Source organism: Doryrhamphus excisus, chromosome 20 (genome assembly GCF_030265055.1).
Source record: "Doryrhamphus excisus isolate RoL2022-K1 chromosome 20, RoL_Dexc_1.0, whole genome shotgun sequence".
NCBI classification, from domain to species: domain Eukaryota; kingdom Metazoa; phylum Chordata; class Actinopteri; order Syngnathiformes; family Syngnathidae; genus Doryrhamphus; species Doryrhamphus excisus.
Window position 1 is genome coordinate 4266731 of NC_080485.1, and position 17286 is coordinate 4284016.

Here is a 17286-nt window from a genome sequence, read left to right on the forward strand (position 1 = left end):
TGACGTAAACATGTAGCGCCAGCTCCATAGTAGTTGTTGACATATATAGCAAAAGTGTAGGATAGTGGAGGGGAGCGACTGTGGATATCTTCGAATGTTTTTGACAGCGACTGGCGGCGTGATTGGGACAACAATATCGTCGTCAGATCCGTCTCCATTCGTAAGATTTGCCGTGTGCTCCTTTTAACGCCTCGTTTTAAAATGCAACGATTTAATGTGCATTCTGAGTCCTTCAACTAAAAAAAGTATGCACGGGTGCCGAACGGATAAAGAAGATAGGGGCGATAGATGACACGCCCATCTAAATTAACCGTACAATATATTTTGTTTCAGTTACTGTGTTCATTGTCCTTTCAAAGCCATACCATACCAAAAGCAGTTGTAAAATTCGAACATTTCTTCTAACGCTCACGCCATCGTGCCAAGTACGTCAAGGTAACCGTACTTCGACCGTGCTTACGCTCCAAAAGCCATGCTCTCTGATCTGCTATCCTGTCGTTAGCCCGGGATTACTTCCGAATGAACGCTCCAAAAAAGGACTACCACAAACATGTTTGAAATAATGACTATTAAATATAAATTTAGCTCTGAGCGAACTCGTTACTCGGTCAGCGCGCCGATAATAGCGCTGACGGTTACCTTTAATTTGGAGCATAACCGGAAGTGTCATTTTAGCTGTGTTATATTGTATTGCTTTACAATCATAATTTCTACTGTATGCTTCTTTGCTAATCTGTGTACGTGTTACCCGCAGAGCCTAGAGTACTTACACATGTTTAAGATGCTAAATGCAAAACACGCTTATGTAGCTAACCACGCCCACGAACCAATTTTTCATTGGCGTAGCGTTATTGCTCTCTATAACGCTATTTAGCTACCTTGCTAGGCAACCCTAGTAGAAATAGTTTTGTTTATCTAGTTATTTTCTGTGGAGTTTAACCTTAATGCTATCTTCCTGTGTCATCTTTTGCCCAGGCCCCGACTGGCTTATTTAGCCACACAGAAGGACTACAATGCTGTGTTGGGGCAATGCTTCCTATGGACAGCTGGGTTTGGGTGGCATTGATGAAGAGATAGTGGTTGAACCAAGGAAATGTGAGTTTTTCCATGGGAAGCAAGTGCGTGATGTGGGCTGTGGACGCAAGCACACTGTTTTCCTGGTGGATGATGGCACTGTCTACACTTGTGGCTGCAATGATCTGGGTCAGCTGGGTCATGAGAAGTCCAGGAAGAAACCAGGTTGGTGATTTTAAAAAGCTGATCTTAATGATGTTTGATGGATCGACTCATCCATTTAATGTCCTCCATCAGAACAGGTTGTGGCTCTTGATGCTCAGATCATAACAGCGGTGTCTTGTGGCGAATCGCATACACTTGCCTTGAATGACAGCGGGCAGGTTTTCTCATGGGGCCTGGGCTCAGATGGGCAGCTGGGCTTAAATAACTTTGAGGAATGTGTTCGTGTGCCTAGGTAAAGCTTGCTTGTATGCTAATATATGATGTACCAGCAGCAACTGCAATATAAGATTTCTGTCTCTAAATGGCAGAAACATCAAGACTTTGAGTGATGTTCAAATCGCTCAGGTAGCCTGTGGTTACTGGCACTCCATTGCACTTTCAAAAGGTGAGGATGGTTCATGCATTGTATACATTATATTCCTTTAAATGATAATTGTCATGACGGGATATGTGCATTTTTTTTTCCTCAGCGGGACAGGTTTTCTCCTGGGGTCAAAATCGATACGGACAACTTGGACTTGGAGCCAATGGACAAAGCGTTTCCACTCCCCAAATCATTCATTCTCTGCAGGGTGTTCCTTTTGTTCAACTATCAGCAGGTGGCGCTCACAGCTTCGCCCTTACTCTCTCAGGAGCAGTGTTTGGTTGGGGCCGGAACAAGTTTGGTCAGCTGGGCCTCAATGACAGCAATGGTGAGGAAGTTAATACATCTTTAAGACATGTGTTGGCACTCTCTGTATTTGTAGTTCACTATTAATAATATAGTAACATATCAGACAGACATGACACAGCCTTTTTTTCTTCTCTCAGACCGATGTTTTCCAACCCTACTCAAGTCACTTAGATCGCAGAGAGTAATTTTCATCTCCTGTGGAGAAGATCACACAGCAGCTCTGACCAAGGTCAGTTATATATTGTTTACAGTAAGCAATATACTGCAGCAGTAGTGCAGACTGGATAATATAGGGTCTTCTGATGACACAACATGCTGAATTCTTGACTTGGTAGAAAAAACATAAGAATAATAATTGTTATGTGAATAAGTTGTAACTTTTCTAAGGAAAAATGTTGTATTATGAGAATACTGTGAAGTTGTATATTTTCAGGAAAAGGTATAATATTACAGAGACATTCTATTTATTCATCAGGGAATATCAGTAAATATGTTTTGAAAAAACTACTGGCTGATGATGCACCAAACTCGACCAAATAGGCGATTTTGTGTATTTTTTTTCTCAAGAGAAGACTAGAATGTCTGATGACAAACCGCACCTCTTGATATCTCCTTCATTAAGTCATGTAATTACATTTTTGTCTTCTAAAATTACGAGGGCTGTCTTTGACTAAGGATTTTACTAGTTGAATCCAATTCATTAATATTTGTTCATAGTAGACCAGTTGTCTAATGTTGTTTTTTTCCTTAAACAAATGGGCTTATTACTGCAAATTCCCCACTGAGGGACGAATAAAGGCATATCTTATCTTACTAGGAAAGTGGGCACATCACACATGATAAATGTGCACTGAAATAGGAACAACGTGACTGGGAATACAGCTGGAATAGGTACAGATTCTGCAAAATCGAAAAAGTTTTCTGTGTGGGTTATTGTGTGTAGCTGCTCTATAGGAGACCACAACTCAATACAAAGGGTCAAAAAATGAGCATAATACGTCCCCTTTAAAACCACAAGTCTTAAAATGTTGCTTTTATAACCACAATAATTTAGAATCACTGTTTGCAGATGTGTGAGATTATTCTCTCTGTCGACTACTTTTTATTATTCATATTTTAAAGATACATGCCAGATGCCAACTGTGCATAACTTGCTGAAAAATGTGTATGTGTCACCACACTGTAACCATGATGTTGCTGATTGTAGCTTTGCAGGTATCTTGTCTATAAGAAAGTTGTGTTGCTTATTCTACAGGAGGGAGGTGTCTTTACATTTGGAGCAGGAGGATATGGCCAACTGGGACATAACTCTACAAACCATGAAATCAATCCAAGGAAAGTGTTTGAGCTTATGGGAAATGTAGTCACACAGATTGCATGTGGAAGGTGCGACCTCTTTGTATATATTTTATATATGGAAAAAAACGCCCAACAACTTATTTTTACAATTCAAGACAGCACACGTTGGCTTTCACACCCTCGTGCGAAAAGATGGACTCATTTGGACTTGGCGGTAATGGACAACTTGGAACCCGGTCTACCTGCAACAGAAAAAGCCCAGGCCCCGTCAAGGGCCCCTGGATACCCTCCAGTGGTCCTGATGATACATGTGAGTCTCAGTGATCTAGTTACAATAGCGATGTTGTGAGATTAGAATGTGACCATAAATTAGCCGAATCACTGTATAATCCACGGGGTTCAAAGCGTTAGAAGAGTAGCGTCTTATACATTGGAAATTACGATATCCACCCTAATGAGGATAAGTGCAATAAAAGATGGATGGGTGGATGACATCTCACGCTCAAAATGTTTTTGCGTCATTCTACCTTTTTCTATTTATAAAATGAATGTTACTTATTTTCATAGTTTATCTTTGCAGGTATGCATCAGAGTGTTTGTGTGAAGAGGATTTATGCTGGAGGAGACCAAAGCTTTGCTCATTACTGTGCTACCAATGTAAGTTCAGTATTCAGCAACAACTTACATTTTTGCCCATGGAATGTGGCATGACAGGAGATGTGCTACTTTCTCTTCTGTTGTGTTGGTAGAACCTGCAAAACATTGACAATGTGTCGATACCAGACCCCCAGCCAAGAGTTTGCACCTTGAATGAGGAAACAATACGAAAATGGCTGGACCACTCACCAGGAAGACTCCCACAAGAAATCACCAAGTAAAGTCTTCTCGTCCTTACAACGTAGGCTGGCCGTGTATGGGGACAACATGGTGCAGTCATTCCTTTATGGATACCTGGTTGTGAAAAGTCACACTGATTGCTCCCCTCTTGTGTTTCTCTCAGTGAGATTGACCTGGTATTTTCATCAGCAAGCTGCCTCAATGGATCCTTCTTATATACAAGGTAATTAGGTTGTGAGGGGAGGTTGGGTTTCTCTCACAAGTGGTCGAGGGAGATTACAACTCACGCTTCATATGAGGAGTAGATGCAGCTTTGTGGTTTGTCTTCCGTTCTTTTATTGTTTATTACTGTCATCAGCATTCATTCATTTTCAACTGCTTCAGTCAATCACAGGGCACATATAGACAAACATGCATACTCACAGTCATACCCATGGACAATTGAGCATCTCCAGTTAAGCTGAACATGCACGTTGTGGGATGTGGGATGACTTCAGTTCTATATGTCTTTTCGACTTGAGGTGATGTAATTTTCAATATTTGTTCAGTTCCATGTTGTCTTTGACAAGTATGTTGGCTTTCCCCCAATCTTTTTCAGTCCATCCTCAGAAAACGACAAGGAAAGAAAGCGTTGTGTCAGGAAGGGCATTCGGCATAAAAACTATGGCAAAACTACTCGTGGTTGACTTGCTTTGGCTGTCCAAAAAATAAAATCACATTTTTTGTATTTTTGTAGTGACATCACAAAAGACCCAAAACAAAAAACAAGTTTCCTATAAGAAATCATGGAAATTCAATTAATGTGTTCCAGAAAGCCAAAAATGTTAACACAAAACATATTTATAGTTTTACAGTTATAGCTGTACATGCAGAAAACAATTCTAAATACATATAAATACTATATATAAATGATGAATGAAAGCAATAAATCAACATTTTATGTTACTTTTACTGAAGACATGACTGTTGTCAAAGACATAATGTGATGATGTGAGCTCATCAAAATGAGGCAAATGTTTGGTGTACATTTTTGATGTTCACTGAAAAACACCCTAACCATGGCAGATGATAACTGAGGTTCCACTGTCTTCTCCTTCCTCTTTGGGCTTTCCCCTTCAGGGGTCGCCACAGCAAATCAATCCCCTCCATCCAACCCATCTTCTGCATCTGTCTCTCTCACACCAGCAACCCTCATGTCCTCCATTATATCCATAAACCTCCTCTTTGGTCTTCCTCTACGCCTCCTACCTGGCAGCATCCTTCTACCAATATGTTCACTATCTCTCCTCTGGACATATCCCAACCATCTCAGTCTGGCCTCCCTGACTCTCTCTGATGTACTCATTTTTGATCCTATCCATCCTGGTCACTCCCAATGAGAACCTCAGCATCCTCACCTCTGCTACCCTCCAGTTCTACTCGATTATAAATCTTTTCATTCACCATGTGTTCAGTATAAAGCAGAATCACATATTCTAGCATTTGTGCAAGTAGCCTTTTGAAACGGCCTCTATTCAGTCACACTGTAATTGTGCTTCTCCTTTTCTCAGTCATCCCGATCACTACTGTACCAGCAGTAAATGGTCAGGGACCGATATGAACATGGCCCGTCTCCTGTTCCACAGACTGATTACACAAGATCACCCTGAGATCTCCCAACAGGTCAGGCATCAATACATCATTCGTGGTCATTGGCACAGAGCTCGCAGGCCTCTTGACTTTCTTCATCATTGTCAGATTGCTGCTAGTATGGAGAAGAACCTTATCCCAAGACTGAGCAACTCCCCTCCAGACATAGAAGCACTGAGACTCTACCTCACTCTTCCAGAATGCCCTCTCTTCAGTGATCCAAACAATTATGTGACAATCTCTATCCCGTTTGCAAAATCACTCCTCAGCCTGAAAGAAGCTCCTCTGAAGGTACTAGGTAAGAGGAAGGGCTACAGACATGAACCTTTTAGATATGATTGTACTAAGTGGTTCTGTTAAGCTCAGTTTGCCATAGTGCAGTTTGGAACGTTAGAAACATTCCTCTTAGTTGTGTTGGTCAGATGGTAATAGCTGTTCAACTTAGCAGCCTGATACTGTGTTATTTTGTGTTACAAACAAAAGACATGCTTTTATAGAGAAAAGGCACACAAGTGTGTCTTTGTTGACCAGTGAACTGTAGCAAACTGCACTGCTTGATGGACACAGGTTATTGCTTATATTTTGTTTGCCTCAGGAAAGTGGTGGTCTACATTCGAACCCCCAGTCTTCCAGCGGCTGGTAGAGCTGTACAAAGGGGTGGTGGTGTATCTGCTTCAGATGCACAAGGTGGGCATCCCATCGACAGAGCAGAGAATTTTCACCTGTTTCCTGGACACATCCCTCCGATTGATGGAAATCCTGCACTTGGTGAGAAATCTGTCAAAGTCTTTCCAATAGTCTACACCAGTTATTCTCAACTGGTGGTTCCACAACCTACTTTAGGGTTATGGACCTGTTTACATTGGGTTGGGCAGAAAAATGTGCTTATGTTGTGTAGCATGGGGGAATTATGCCCACAGTGAGACTCCCATGTATGACAGGAAAGTGGACTGGGATCATTTTTGACTCTGAGCTCAATTTTATTCCACACATTAAAAATGTTACAAAAACAGGGTTTTATCTCAGGCAAATACAGAGATGCTGATGCATGCTTTCATTTCCAGTCGTATTGACTATTGCAATGCCCTGCTTTCTGGCCTTCCTAAAAGAAACATCACAAGTCTACAACTTTTACAGAACTCAGCTGTGTCACCCGTGTGCTGACAAGGACCAGAAAGCAAGCGCATATTACACCGGTTCTAAAATCACTCCATTGGCTCCCTGTATGTTTCAGGATTGATTTTAAGGTTCTCTTAATAGTTTTTAAATGTATTAGGGGTTGTGGGCCTTCTTATCTTTCTGAATTGCTTTTAAGTTATGAACCCTCGCGGACCCTCAGGTCTTCCGACACCAGCCTGTTATGTATTCCCAGAGTTAAAACACGAACACAAGGTGACGCATCTTTCCAGTTTTATGGCCCCCGTTTGTGGAACAGCCTGCCCGGAGGACCTGAGGGCCGTAGAGACCGTTGAGATTTTAAAAAATAGGCTCAAGACCCAACTATTTAATTTGGCTTTTAACTCGTGCTCTTAGTATACTCTTTTTTTATAACCTTTGAACTTGACATTTATCTAGGGGTTATTTTAATACCCTATACCTTTTGTTGTGGATCTTAACCAAATGTTTTTATATTTTTCCACATGCTTATTTTAGTTTTTATTAATGTTCTTATATATTTTACTTTTTATGTCATTATGTCACCAAATATAGGAGACATAATATGACAAAATGAAATATACACTCATAATAACAAATATAGTAGAAATAATATGACAAAAATTGAATAATATTAAATAAAATAAGCCATATAAGACTAATGCACGTGTGTGTGTTGCTGTAAATGTGTCCCGGTGGTAGGGGAGCTGAGTGGGTGGTGGACAGAACGTGATGTCAGGGGTTCAGAGTTGAGTTGCAACACGAGCGGTGGACGAGTTGTTAGCGTGCAGACCACACAGCTAGGAGACTCGAGTGAGATTCCTCCCTCGGCCATCTCTGTGTGGAGTTTACATGTTCTCCGTGTGTGGGCTTCTCCGGGTACTCCGGTTTCCTCCCACATTCCAAAAACATGCTAGGTTAATTGGCCACTCCAAATTGTCCATAGGTATGAATGTGAGTGTGAATGGTTGTTTGTCTATATGTGCCCTGTGATTGGCTGGCGACTAGTCCAGGGTATACCCCGCCTCTCGCCCGAAGACAGCTGGGATAGGCTCCAGCACCCCCGCAACCCTCGTGAGGATAAGCGGTAGAAAATGAATGAATGAATGAATGAATGAATAATAGACTGTATTCAGCCACTAAACAGCATGATTTATGCCACAACATTTGAAGTGGTAAGGGATGACTGTATTTGAATAATTTTGGTTCAAAAATGTCTATAATTTGGCTCGCTTATCATATAGGGTGGGTCTCACAGCCAAACCAGTTGAGAACCACTGGTCTACATTTCTCATGACTTATTGATCATCTCCACTTTCCTATCACCTCAGGTGAATGAGAGAGCTGGACACATTATACAGTATGATAAATTCTACATTCATGAATTGGATGACTTGATAGACATCAGAAATGACTATATCACTTGGATTCAGGGACAAATGTATCCAGGGGTGAGTATTTAAGCCTGTAGCCTCCTTTTTATATGAAGTTAGGAAGCTGGTCAGAACTTGACTAATGTGGCTCGTTTATTGGTGTCCTCAGGGTCACGACGGTGTAGTAACTTTGTGCAGGTACCCTTTTGTATTTGATGCACCAGCAAAGACAACTCTGCTCCAGACTGATGCTGTCTTACAAATGCAGGTACTGCCGTTTTCATTTACAAACACTATAATGCTGCAAAATGGAAGCTAATGAGTATTTTCTGTGTGAATAGATGGCAGTGGATCAGGCTCAAATGCAAAACTTGAGTTCCATGTTTTTACCTGCCGTGGAATCTGTAAACCCCTGCCTCATCCTCATTGTCCGGAGGGAAAATATAGTAGGAGACACGATGGAAGTGCTCAGGAAATCCAAGAACGTTGACTACAAGAAGCCACTAAAGGTTTATCTTCTATCTATTGCACAAATGTAAGAGAACCCTGACAGTGTGAAACATGTTGTGGTTACAATTCTGGGCAGGTTATCTTTGTTGGAGAAGAGGCGGTTGATGCTGGAGGTGTGAGAAAAGAATTCTTTCTCCTGATCATGAAAGAGCTGTTGGACCCAAAGTACGGCATGTTCCGTTACCACGAAGAGTCCAGGCTCATCTGGTTCTCACGCAAGGTACAGATTGGATTTGTCTCTGTAATAGTAGACACCGATTAAAAAACAGGGCTAATGGCGAGCCCACCAAATGTACAGACCTCTTCTTCCACCTCAAAGAAAAAGGTTCAAACTTAAAAAACATTTATGAATGTATTTAGTGACAGAAGGCAAGACAAACCCCAAACATGGTTGCTGTTGACACACATCAAAAAATAGGAACACTACTTGAAAAACAACAATTTTTGGCATTCAAATTCACTGTGGAAATATAAAATTAAGTTGGTCCAAGAGCCTTACCTGTTTTAAATGATACGATGTTGGTTGTCATGTGATATGTGATCGTTTACCTTTTCACAATACTTCCACACTTTGGATGATTTCTTTTGGTAGCCATTATGAGCCAATAAGCCAGTGGATGTTCATCATGATCATGAAAGTAGTCATCTATAGTTACATATACAAACTGCCAGTAAATGAATGTTCCTTCCAGACCTTTGAGGACACTGACTTGTTCAACCTGATCGGAGTTATCTGTGGTCTCGCCATCTACAACCTCACCATTGTGGAGCTCAACTTTCCTGTGGCGCTTTACAAGAAACTTCTGAAGAGGAAACCCACGTTAGATGACCTGAAGGAGCTCATGCCAGATGTAGGGAGGTGAGGTCAAAAGAACATCATCTTATCGCTCCATGAAGCACATTTTAACATCAGTACAGTCTGACGTTCATCATCACCTCAAGATACATTTCAATGTGAGACTAATTTCACACTTAATAACAAATCTATATGCTTTCATCTAGGAGTCTCCAACTGTTACTGGACTACCCAGAGGATGACCTCGAGGAAACCTTCTGCTTGAACTTCACAGTTAGTACTATTAGTGCCAGGTATCTCTGTCCCTTCTTGCTGGGCTGACCCCCTGGAGGTTCTGGTGGGGGTTGGTGGGGAGCTGTCCGGATCTGGGGATGGGGTGTGGGTGGGGGTGGTCGTCCCGGGGGCGGTGCAGGCCGTCCCTCGGGGTGTGGGTAGACGGGTTGCCGCATCTGGTGGGTGGTGGGCGCCTGCTGCTACCGGGGGAGGGGCCTGTGTGCGCCCGGTGGTGCTGGTTCCTCCGCGGCCTCCCTCGCCTCTGGCGGTGGGACGGGGTTTGCCCTGGGTGCTCTGGCTTGGTTACTGTGTGGGACTGTGGGGTGTGGGCATGGGGGGCTTGGGGTCGTGGGTTGTGGGGGAGCCTCATCCAAGGGTTTGGGGGTGGGTCTGGCCAGTGGCTCACGGGCGGCCCCTGCTATTTGCCGGTGTCTGGCTGGCCACCTCTTTCTTCGGTCTTGTGGCGGTCTTCCCACCTCCGGGGTGTCCTACTTGGTGTGTAGGTGGGCGGATGGGAGATGTGGTGGAGATGGGTCGGCGCTGGGGCGGAGGATGGGGCTGGGGGGGCATTCACTTTTTGCGGCTGTTGGGGTGTTGCTTTTCTTGTGGGCTCTACTGTGTGGTGTGTGTGTCTCTGTCCCTCCCTGGCACTTTTGGCTCACGTGCCTTGGGGGCGTGGTTGTGCTCTGCCTCATGCGGGTCCCGGTTCTCCTGTGGTCTCTGTGGTGTTGCTCCCTGCTGCTGCGGTCCCTGCTGTTCTGGCAGTTGTGGGAGCTGCCTCGGGGCGCGTGGTTTGTCCGCAGCTCCTGGTGGTCTGGGGTGGCGTAGCTGGCACAATCTCTGGTGGGACCCCCTGTGTGGGGTGGCCGGAGGCCATCGCTGGGGGAGTTGGCGGGCCGGACTGGTTGCCATGATGGGCTGGGTGGGGCCTGTGGCTGGTCCTGTGGCCCACGGCTTGCTCCGGGCGGTGCTGTGCTGGCTTGCCCCGCTCGGTTGGTTGGTAGTGCGTGGTGGGCGTGTGTGGGCCCCGGTCCTCCCTGCTGCACTGCACCACCTCACATACATGTATGACCTTGGGGGTGATCTGCAATTGGTTGTGATTGGGTGAGGGGTTTCCTTGCGGATGCCCCTTTGTCCTCGGCATTCCTCTGGCTTGGTCACCCTTCCTGGAGGTCCCGCTGGAACCAGCTGACACTGGGGCTTGCCCTAGGGGCGCAGTTGGTGCTACCTCCCTTGGTTTGTCCTGGGTCGCGGGCACCACCGTGCCATTGAGGGGGCGTTCAGCGGTCTCTGGGCAGCGGGGTCCATGCTGCTGGTGGCCTGAAGTCTGGTGGTGGCTTAGGATTGCTGTGGTGGCTGCTGCGGGGACCGGGCTGTGTGTTGGGATGGGGCCTGATCTAGCTCGTGGGGACAGGGGCCTGGGTGGCGTGTGGGGGTGGGGGGCATGCGCCTCGGAGTCGGGCCTGCTGGGGTGGACGATGCTGTCCCGGGCGTTTGTGTGTCTGCTGCCACTGGTCTCTATGCTCTGCTGCATCGCTTTCGGTCCCCGGTCTTGTCTTAGGGCTCGTCGGGGATGGTTCTCCGGTACGTGGGTGGTGCGCTGCTGGTTCTGGGGGCAGGGTGTGGGGGGGGCAGACATCCCGGTGGATGATGAGATCTGTTGGTGGCCTAGCGCTGGTCTTGACTCCTCGGCTCTGGTGCTTGGCCTCCCCGTGGCTTGGAGCTGTGGCACTTCCTCTCCGAGGGTGAGCTGCCCGGCGGGTGTCGGCCAGCACCTTGCTGCTCGCCTCCGCCCTTCGCTTGCTCATGTGCAGGCCTCCCCCCCTCGCCCGCTCCTTTGTCTGCCTCATTGCTGTAGCCCCGACGCCGTGGTCGAGGGGGTCTGGGGTCTATCCCGTGTCTCCCTGGGCTCGGGGCCTGGTTGTGGGTGTGGGACCCCTGGGTCCCCCGCCCTATAGCGCCCTGGACGCCCCACCCGGGGACGTCCACGGTGTGTGCTTGCGTGTGTGCGTATTGAGTGGATGGGGCATACACACACGCATACGAGCACACTTACGCACACATATGAATATGCACACAGAAGTACACACCTCCATATAGGCACTCACAGCACATGGGTGCTTCTCGACACAATCTACCGTCTTATCCTTGAAGTCTTTATGCTATTGGCATGCTGTTATTACAGTAATAATGATGTCAAGCAGTGAAATTTCAATTATTGCAACTGTATGGCTGTAATTGTGTTTACTATCACGGTTCATGTCTTCATTGTTACTATTGCCACTGGTAAGTTGGACTGTTTCATTTCAGTGATATCATCTCCATTGTGACCCCATAGCCATCATTGACATTTAACTGATGCAGTCTTGTTTGTCACTCTTGTTGTCATGGGAATTGTTGTTGCTGCTGTTTTTGTCTCTCTCTCTCTCTCCTGCCGCCCCCACCCCCAGTTTCTCTCCTTCTTGTCTGTGTTTCTTCTTGCTGCGGTCCGGCCGCTCCAAATTCGCATAACAAAAACATCAAATAACGGCAAATAAAATTTCATAGTACAGGGAAGTTGTAGCTTACACCTTTCCTGACACAGAGCAAATCTGTTTAGCATGTAAGGGCATTTAGATCAACAATACTATCTGCCCCAATGGCTGGACGGGACAAAAAAAAAAAACAGTTAGTACTATTCACATTGTCAAACATCAAATGTAGGAAAGTATGCACGTGCACAGAAGACACCTTTGGGGCTCTTATGTTTACCAAGTTGATATGAACGCTTCTGACGTCAACGTGTACGGATCAATATTTCAACTCATTCAGTCTCAGCCTTTTTTCAAAAGCCAGACTTTGCTAGTACCCGTGATTATACAAAAAATGATTTTTGCTTATTTTATAGCCCAGAACTGAATGAAGTAATTTCATTCTGGGGGCCAGATGGAACGCTCTGGTGGGGCCCCAATGACCACCTGTTGAGGTTTACCACTCCACAAATTGTTTTGATAAGCTGTCCATTGCAGTTTCTTTCTTGGACACTTCCATGACAGCATCTCTCAGTAATTTCACAGGGATTAGTGTTTAGTGTCTCTTTCAACAAAATTCCCTTTCTTTTCAGATCACTGAGGAAAACTATGGTGCCACGGAGGTCTTGGAACTTATACCTAATGGTGAAAACATCAATGTTAATAAATCAAACAGGTAATATTTTCTGCTTGTTTTGGCATTGGTGTGAAATAAGTATTTATAACAATCTGATTTCTTCCCGAGTGCAACTATTGAGTTGCTGCTTTTACACATAGGGTGAGCAAAATAAGCATTTAATTTCCTGCTGATTTTGGAAGTCTGCCACCTTAAAATATGAACAAAACTGTTACGGTTGACAGAAAATGTAAATGTTAATGACTTATCAAAGATTTCATTATATACGTATGTATCACATCTTTTTTTAGCCTTTTTCTAAAATGAAACGTAACAGCGCATTAATACTTATTTCTCCTACTGTACTGTACACAATCACACATAAATTCTGTGTGATTTTACGTTTTTCTGTGCAGGCAAGACTTTGTCAGTGCGTACGTAGAGTACATATTCAACATCTCGGTGGCGCCGCTCTTTGAGTGCTTCTATGCAGGCTTCCACAAGGTGTGTGGAGGCAAAGTTCTAGAGCTGTTCCAGCCCAACGAACTACAGGGCATGGTGATTGGCAACACCAACTATGACTGGACTGAGCTTGAAAAGGTTTGGAAACATTTGTTCATATCTGGGTTTGGTATGGAAAATGTCATGTATTTTTTTTCTCCCCCTCAAGAGCACTGAATACAAGGGAGAGTACTGGGCAGACCATCCCACCATTAGGATATTCTGGGACGTGTTCCACAACCTTCCTTTAGAAAAGAAGAAACAGTTCCTGTGTAAGTGTTGCTCTCTGTAGCAAGCCAGTATTTGGGCATGGTGGAGATGCACAACATGAAATGGATGTCATTTGTCTCCTCAGTGTTCCTGACAGGCAGCGATCGTATTCCCATTTTGGGTATGAAAAGCCTGAAACTGGTAATTCAGCCAACCGGTGGGGGAGAACATTACTTGCCCGTTGCCCACACCTGTTTCAACCTTCTGGACCTGCCCAAATACACCAGTGCCGAGTCACTCCGGGAGAAGCTTCTTCAAGCAATAGACCACTATCAAGGCTTCAATCTGGCGTGAGATCACTGGGAAAGGTCTGGACGTCCATGTCCAGACTGTCCACAGGCCTCCACATTCCCAAATGTATTGCTTTGCAGACTGAAGTGAGCCTGGTTGTAAGGAGTTCACAAGACACTAGATGTCATTAAGACTTAGCAACAGAAACACTTTTGTGTTACTTTGGGATTATTTTTAAGCGTTTTATTAAGCTCCCATAGCATTTGATGCCTTATTACAAGGGGGACTTACATTTGATATTTCAACAATGTACTTTGTCATGTTTGGATATGGCAACTACAAGGAAGCAACCTGCTGGTACATATAAGACTTCAACACACTAATGTCAATGATTATCTTGAGCAAAAAAAAAAAAAAAAAAAGCATCAGTGTTGCAGAGTGACTTTCACTCCAAAATGCAGGAGCTAACAGCGTGCATGATGTGTGATAGAGACAGTATTAACCTTTTTACTTCACGTATGTTTGATAGTTGCGCTTTGGAGTGCATTATCTTGGCTGTGAATCTTAAAGTGGTCAAATAAAAGTTCTAGCCACTGACATGTCAGGAGACAGTAACTGCAGTATTTGAGTTACTTGGTGATCATTTATTTGTGGTCTTCAGAGACATGAAAGTGATCATTTTAATGGGGTAACTCATGATGGACCAGCTTGTAATGGGACCCACAAGAGGGACAGCGCTGGGCATCTCCCTCATGGAGCCAGAACCACACAATGGCAGTGTTGTCTTCCTCACCTGCAGATAATTTTATTAATCTGAAAACAGTCATTCAATATACATATTTGTTTTTAAATGTGAAATATCACTTACAAAGACAGCCCACCAGCCTCTTATTTCCAATACAAGGCACAATGTGAGGGTCGTCTTTGGTTCCAGCGTACTCTTTAGGCTTCAATATACTGTAGGGATCCTTTTAATGTATTTTCAACCAGATATGAGTACGAAAGAGGGCAGCTTATAACACTTTTCAAATGAATAGCATACTTTCCCCAGTTTGAGGGCTTGTAGGGCACGGCGTTCCAGTCCAGTCGCTTGTTCCTCATCGGTTGGTATTCCTGGGAATTAGATAAGAATGCATTTCAAGCAGATTTATTGTGCAATAGACAACACTTCTGTGTCAAATGCAGTGTGACTTTGTTGTTGAATGCCACCTCTGCCAGGACACTGGCACCCAACCAAAGCACGCCTGCCCGAAGGAGGCCTACCCCAAGTTCAAATGACCTTCATGAGGGCACTATAGTTAGCAAAATTGAAACGTTGAGGGAAGTTGGTGGCAGACATTACATCCAGGATTGTATGCAGTTGGCTTTATCAGAACACAGCATTTAAGGCAGCAATCACTTGAAACCGCCCCGTCTTAAATGTTATGCTAGGTCTGTGTTCCTCGACTTTTACCTTTCACGGTGGTCATGGAACGCTGTAACAACACTCGACTCCTTAACTGCAACGTCGTTGAACAAACTCGGTAGAGAAGTCTGCTCGCCATGCCTGTCTACGTTCAGGTACCGAGAATTAAGTGACAAACGCGACAGCTGAACTTTAGGGGACAGAGATGTGCGAGTAATGAACGAGTCGTTCAAAACTCATGATCGTGTAACGGAATCGGGACTCACGGGAACTCGTCTCTTAGCTTGTTAACCCTGATACAGCTAGCTAAATTAAAAAAAGGAAATTATGTGAATTGTGAATCACCTACCGGATGTACCCGATTCACAATTTGTTCCACATGGATGAGTTTGTGCACATGCGCACTGTGACGGAAAACTGGAGTGAATTAAGTACCCAATTCACTTCATTGAGTGACTCATTACAATTCGAGTCAATAAAAGGAATTGAGTTTCTCATCACTATAGGGTGCCTCAACAAGAAGTGCGGTCGGGCCAATGGGAGCAGAGCGACACAACTTGATTGACATTCATTTCAGCCAATGAAAGCAACGCTTCAAGGTGCGCACACGGAGCAATTACAATGTTAGATTTTTGAAGTTGCTACTCTGCTCCAAGACAAAGTAAAGGTTAATAAAAGGGAAGTAAATGTAAAGAAAGATATTACAGAGAACAGGTGTCATGGAGCCAGATGCGGCCAGGGCTATAATTTTATATGGCCTGCGAAAGGTAGGTGTATGTGGTATGTGTATGCAGTCTAGGTATGTGTAAAAAATACACTTCACATTTTTACTTGTAAATGAATTTATTCTTTAAATTGGACAGAAACGTTGTACTGTGTGCAACAACGTTGTGATCACGAAACAAGATCGTCCAAGCATTTTTAGTTATCAAAAATAAATACTTGAACGTCTGCCTGTCACCTTCACATTCTCACTTCTCATTTCAAAGCATGTTATCCATGGTTCGTTTAACTTGTACCATAGTGACGTCATCAGTATGTATGTTGACCTCTAGTGGTGTTGTTTGAAAATAACGTGCCTAAACCACTGTTTCCAAACCCTTCTTAAGACTTTTTTTTCAGCCAATTATTTATTCGTCAGCCACACTCATACGTTTTCTGGTTTGTTTACACCACCATCTTGGATCAAGATGAAGACGAAATCTTATGCTACTTGCACGTGAGTGCACCATATATTGTGGGAGAGATTTTAGAGCAACAGCGTTTGATTTTGTCAAATTTACTGCACTTGAGCAACTTTTCCTTCTCTTTCGGCTCTTCCCTTCATGGGTCACCACAACAAATCAATCTCCTCCATCCAACCCTGTCTTCTGCATCTGTCTCTTTGACACCAACTACCCTCATGTCCTCCTTCACTACATCCATAAACCTCTTCTTTGGTCTTCCTCTACGCCTCCTACCTGGCAGCTCTAAACGCAGTATCCTTCTACTAATATATTCACTATATCTCCTCTGGACATTTTCGAACCATCTCTGGTCTGGCCTCTCTGACTTTATGTCCAAGGCCTCCAAGCCAAAGTAAATTGACTATTTTAGTAATCTTTTCTTTCAGCAAGTTTAGTCTAAACTAACAGTCCTCCTATGACTGGTGCTGTAGTTCTTCCACTGTATCTGCTGTGAGATAATCAGGGTCACACAGTGGTCTCGCCCAGTCTGAGGTATCCTGGTGGTGCCTCCTGGAGGTGCTTCTCTGATTTATCATCCCTTATCTTGACAGCAGAAGTGTCTGCTTGCATGAAGAGCCCCACCCACATTTGTTCAGTGCACTCCCTTGCACACAGCAACCTTGTATGTGCTTTGTGTAAGACTTTTGAAGCTTCAAATAAATGATCTTGGGTTCTATGGACATCCTTTATTAATAGAAATTAGCCCAAACATCAGTTTGGAAATAACTGTCTGCAATGATTGG

The 17286-nt window shown here is 44.3% G+C and overlaps 2 protein-coding genes across 3 annotated transcripts; one reads left to right on the forward strand and one right to left on the reverse strand.

Moving 5' to 3' along the window:
• On the forward strand, nt 1-16342 carry herc4 (HECT and RLD domain containing E3 ubiquitin protein ligase 4). Of its 2 annotated transcripts, XM_058057999.1 has the most exons (24): nt 1-160; nt 976-1239; nt 1312-1471; nt 1548-1624; nt 1710-1931; nt 2050-2141; nt 3168-3298; nt 3367-3521; nt 3792-3868; nt 3961-4085; nt 4212-4271; nt 5599-5710; nt 5786-5975; nt 6273-6445; nt 8164-8283; nt 8375-8473; nt 8547-8714; nt 8792-8935; nt 9408-9574; nt 9718-9784; nt 12888-12970; nt 13327-13510; nt 13581-13683; nt 13767-16342. In XM_058057999.1, the coding sequence occupies exons 2-24, from the start codon at nt 1014-1016 to the stop codon at nt 13973-13975; spliced, it is 3144 nt and encodes a 1047-aa protein (XP_057913982.1). In that variant the 5' UTR covers nt 1-160; nt 976-1013; the 3' UTR covers nt 13976-16342. The 2 variants fall into 2 exon arrangements, 1 of the variants encoding a protein (XP_057913982.1); XR_009120322.1 differs by lacking the exons at nt 5786-5975; nt 6273-6445; nt 8164-8283; ... (7 more) ...; nt 13581-13683; nt 13767-16342 and having other exon boundaries at nt 3961-4109; nt 5599-5675.
• On the reverse strand, nt 14542-15571 carry LOC131107740 (cytochrome c oxidase subunit 5B, mitochondrial). The gene is made up of 4 exons (XM_058058016.1): nt 15366-15571; nt 14955-15025; nt 14781-14880; nt 14542-14705 (listed from the first exon to the last, which is right to left on the reverse strand). The coding sequence occupies exons 1-4, from the start codon at nt 15454-15456 to the stop codon at nt 14593-14595; spliced, it is 375 nt and encodes a 124-aa protein (XP_057913999.1). The 5' UTR covers nt 15457-15571; the 3' UTR covers nt 14542-14592.
• Nucleotides 16343-17286: the final 944 nt, after the last annotated feature.

Bases quoted from the DNA above. Each gene is read 5' to 3' on its own strand.
- herc4 (XM_058057999.1), top strand. From the start codon at position 1,014: ATGCTGTGTTGGGGCAATGCTTCCTATGGACAGCTGGGTTTGGGTGGC. The intron at 5,711-5,785 runs GTCAGGCATCAA...CATCATTGTCAG, and splicing joins ACCCTGAGATCTCCCAACAG to ATTGCTGCTAGTATGGAGAA. The intron at 8,474-8,546 runs GTACTGCCGTTT...CTGTGTGAATAG, and splicing joins ATGCTGTCTTACAAATGCAG to ATGGCAGTGGATCAGGCTCA.
- LOC131107740 (XM_058058016.1), bottom strand. From the start codon at position 15,456: ATGGCGAGCAGACTTCTCTACCGAGTTTGTTCAACGACGTTGCAGTTA. The intron at 14,881-14,954 runs GTATGCTATTCA...ATACATTAAAAG, and splicing joins AAGCCCTCAAACTGGGGAAA to GATCCCTACAGTATATTGAA. The intron at 14,706-14,780 runs GTAAGTGATATT...AATTATCTGCAG, and splicing joins GAGGCTGGTGGGCTGTCTTT to GTGAGGAAGACAACACTGCC.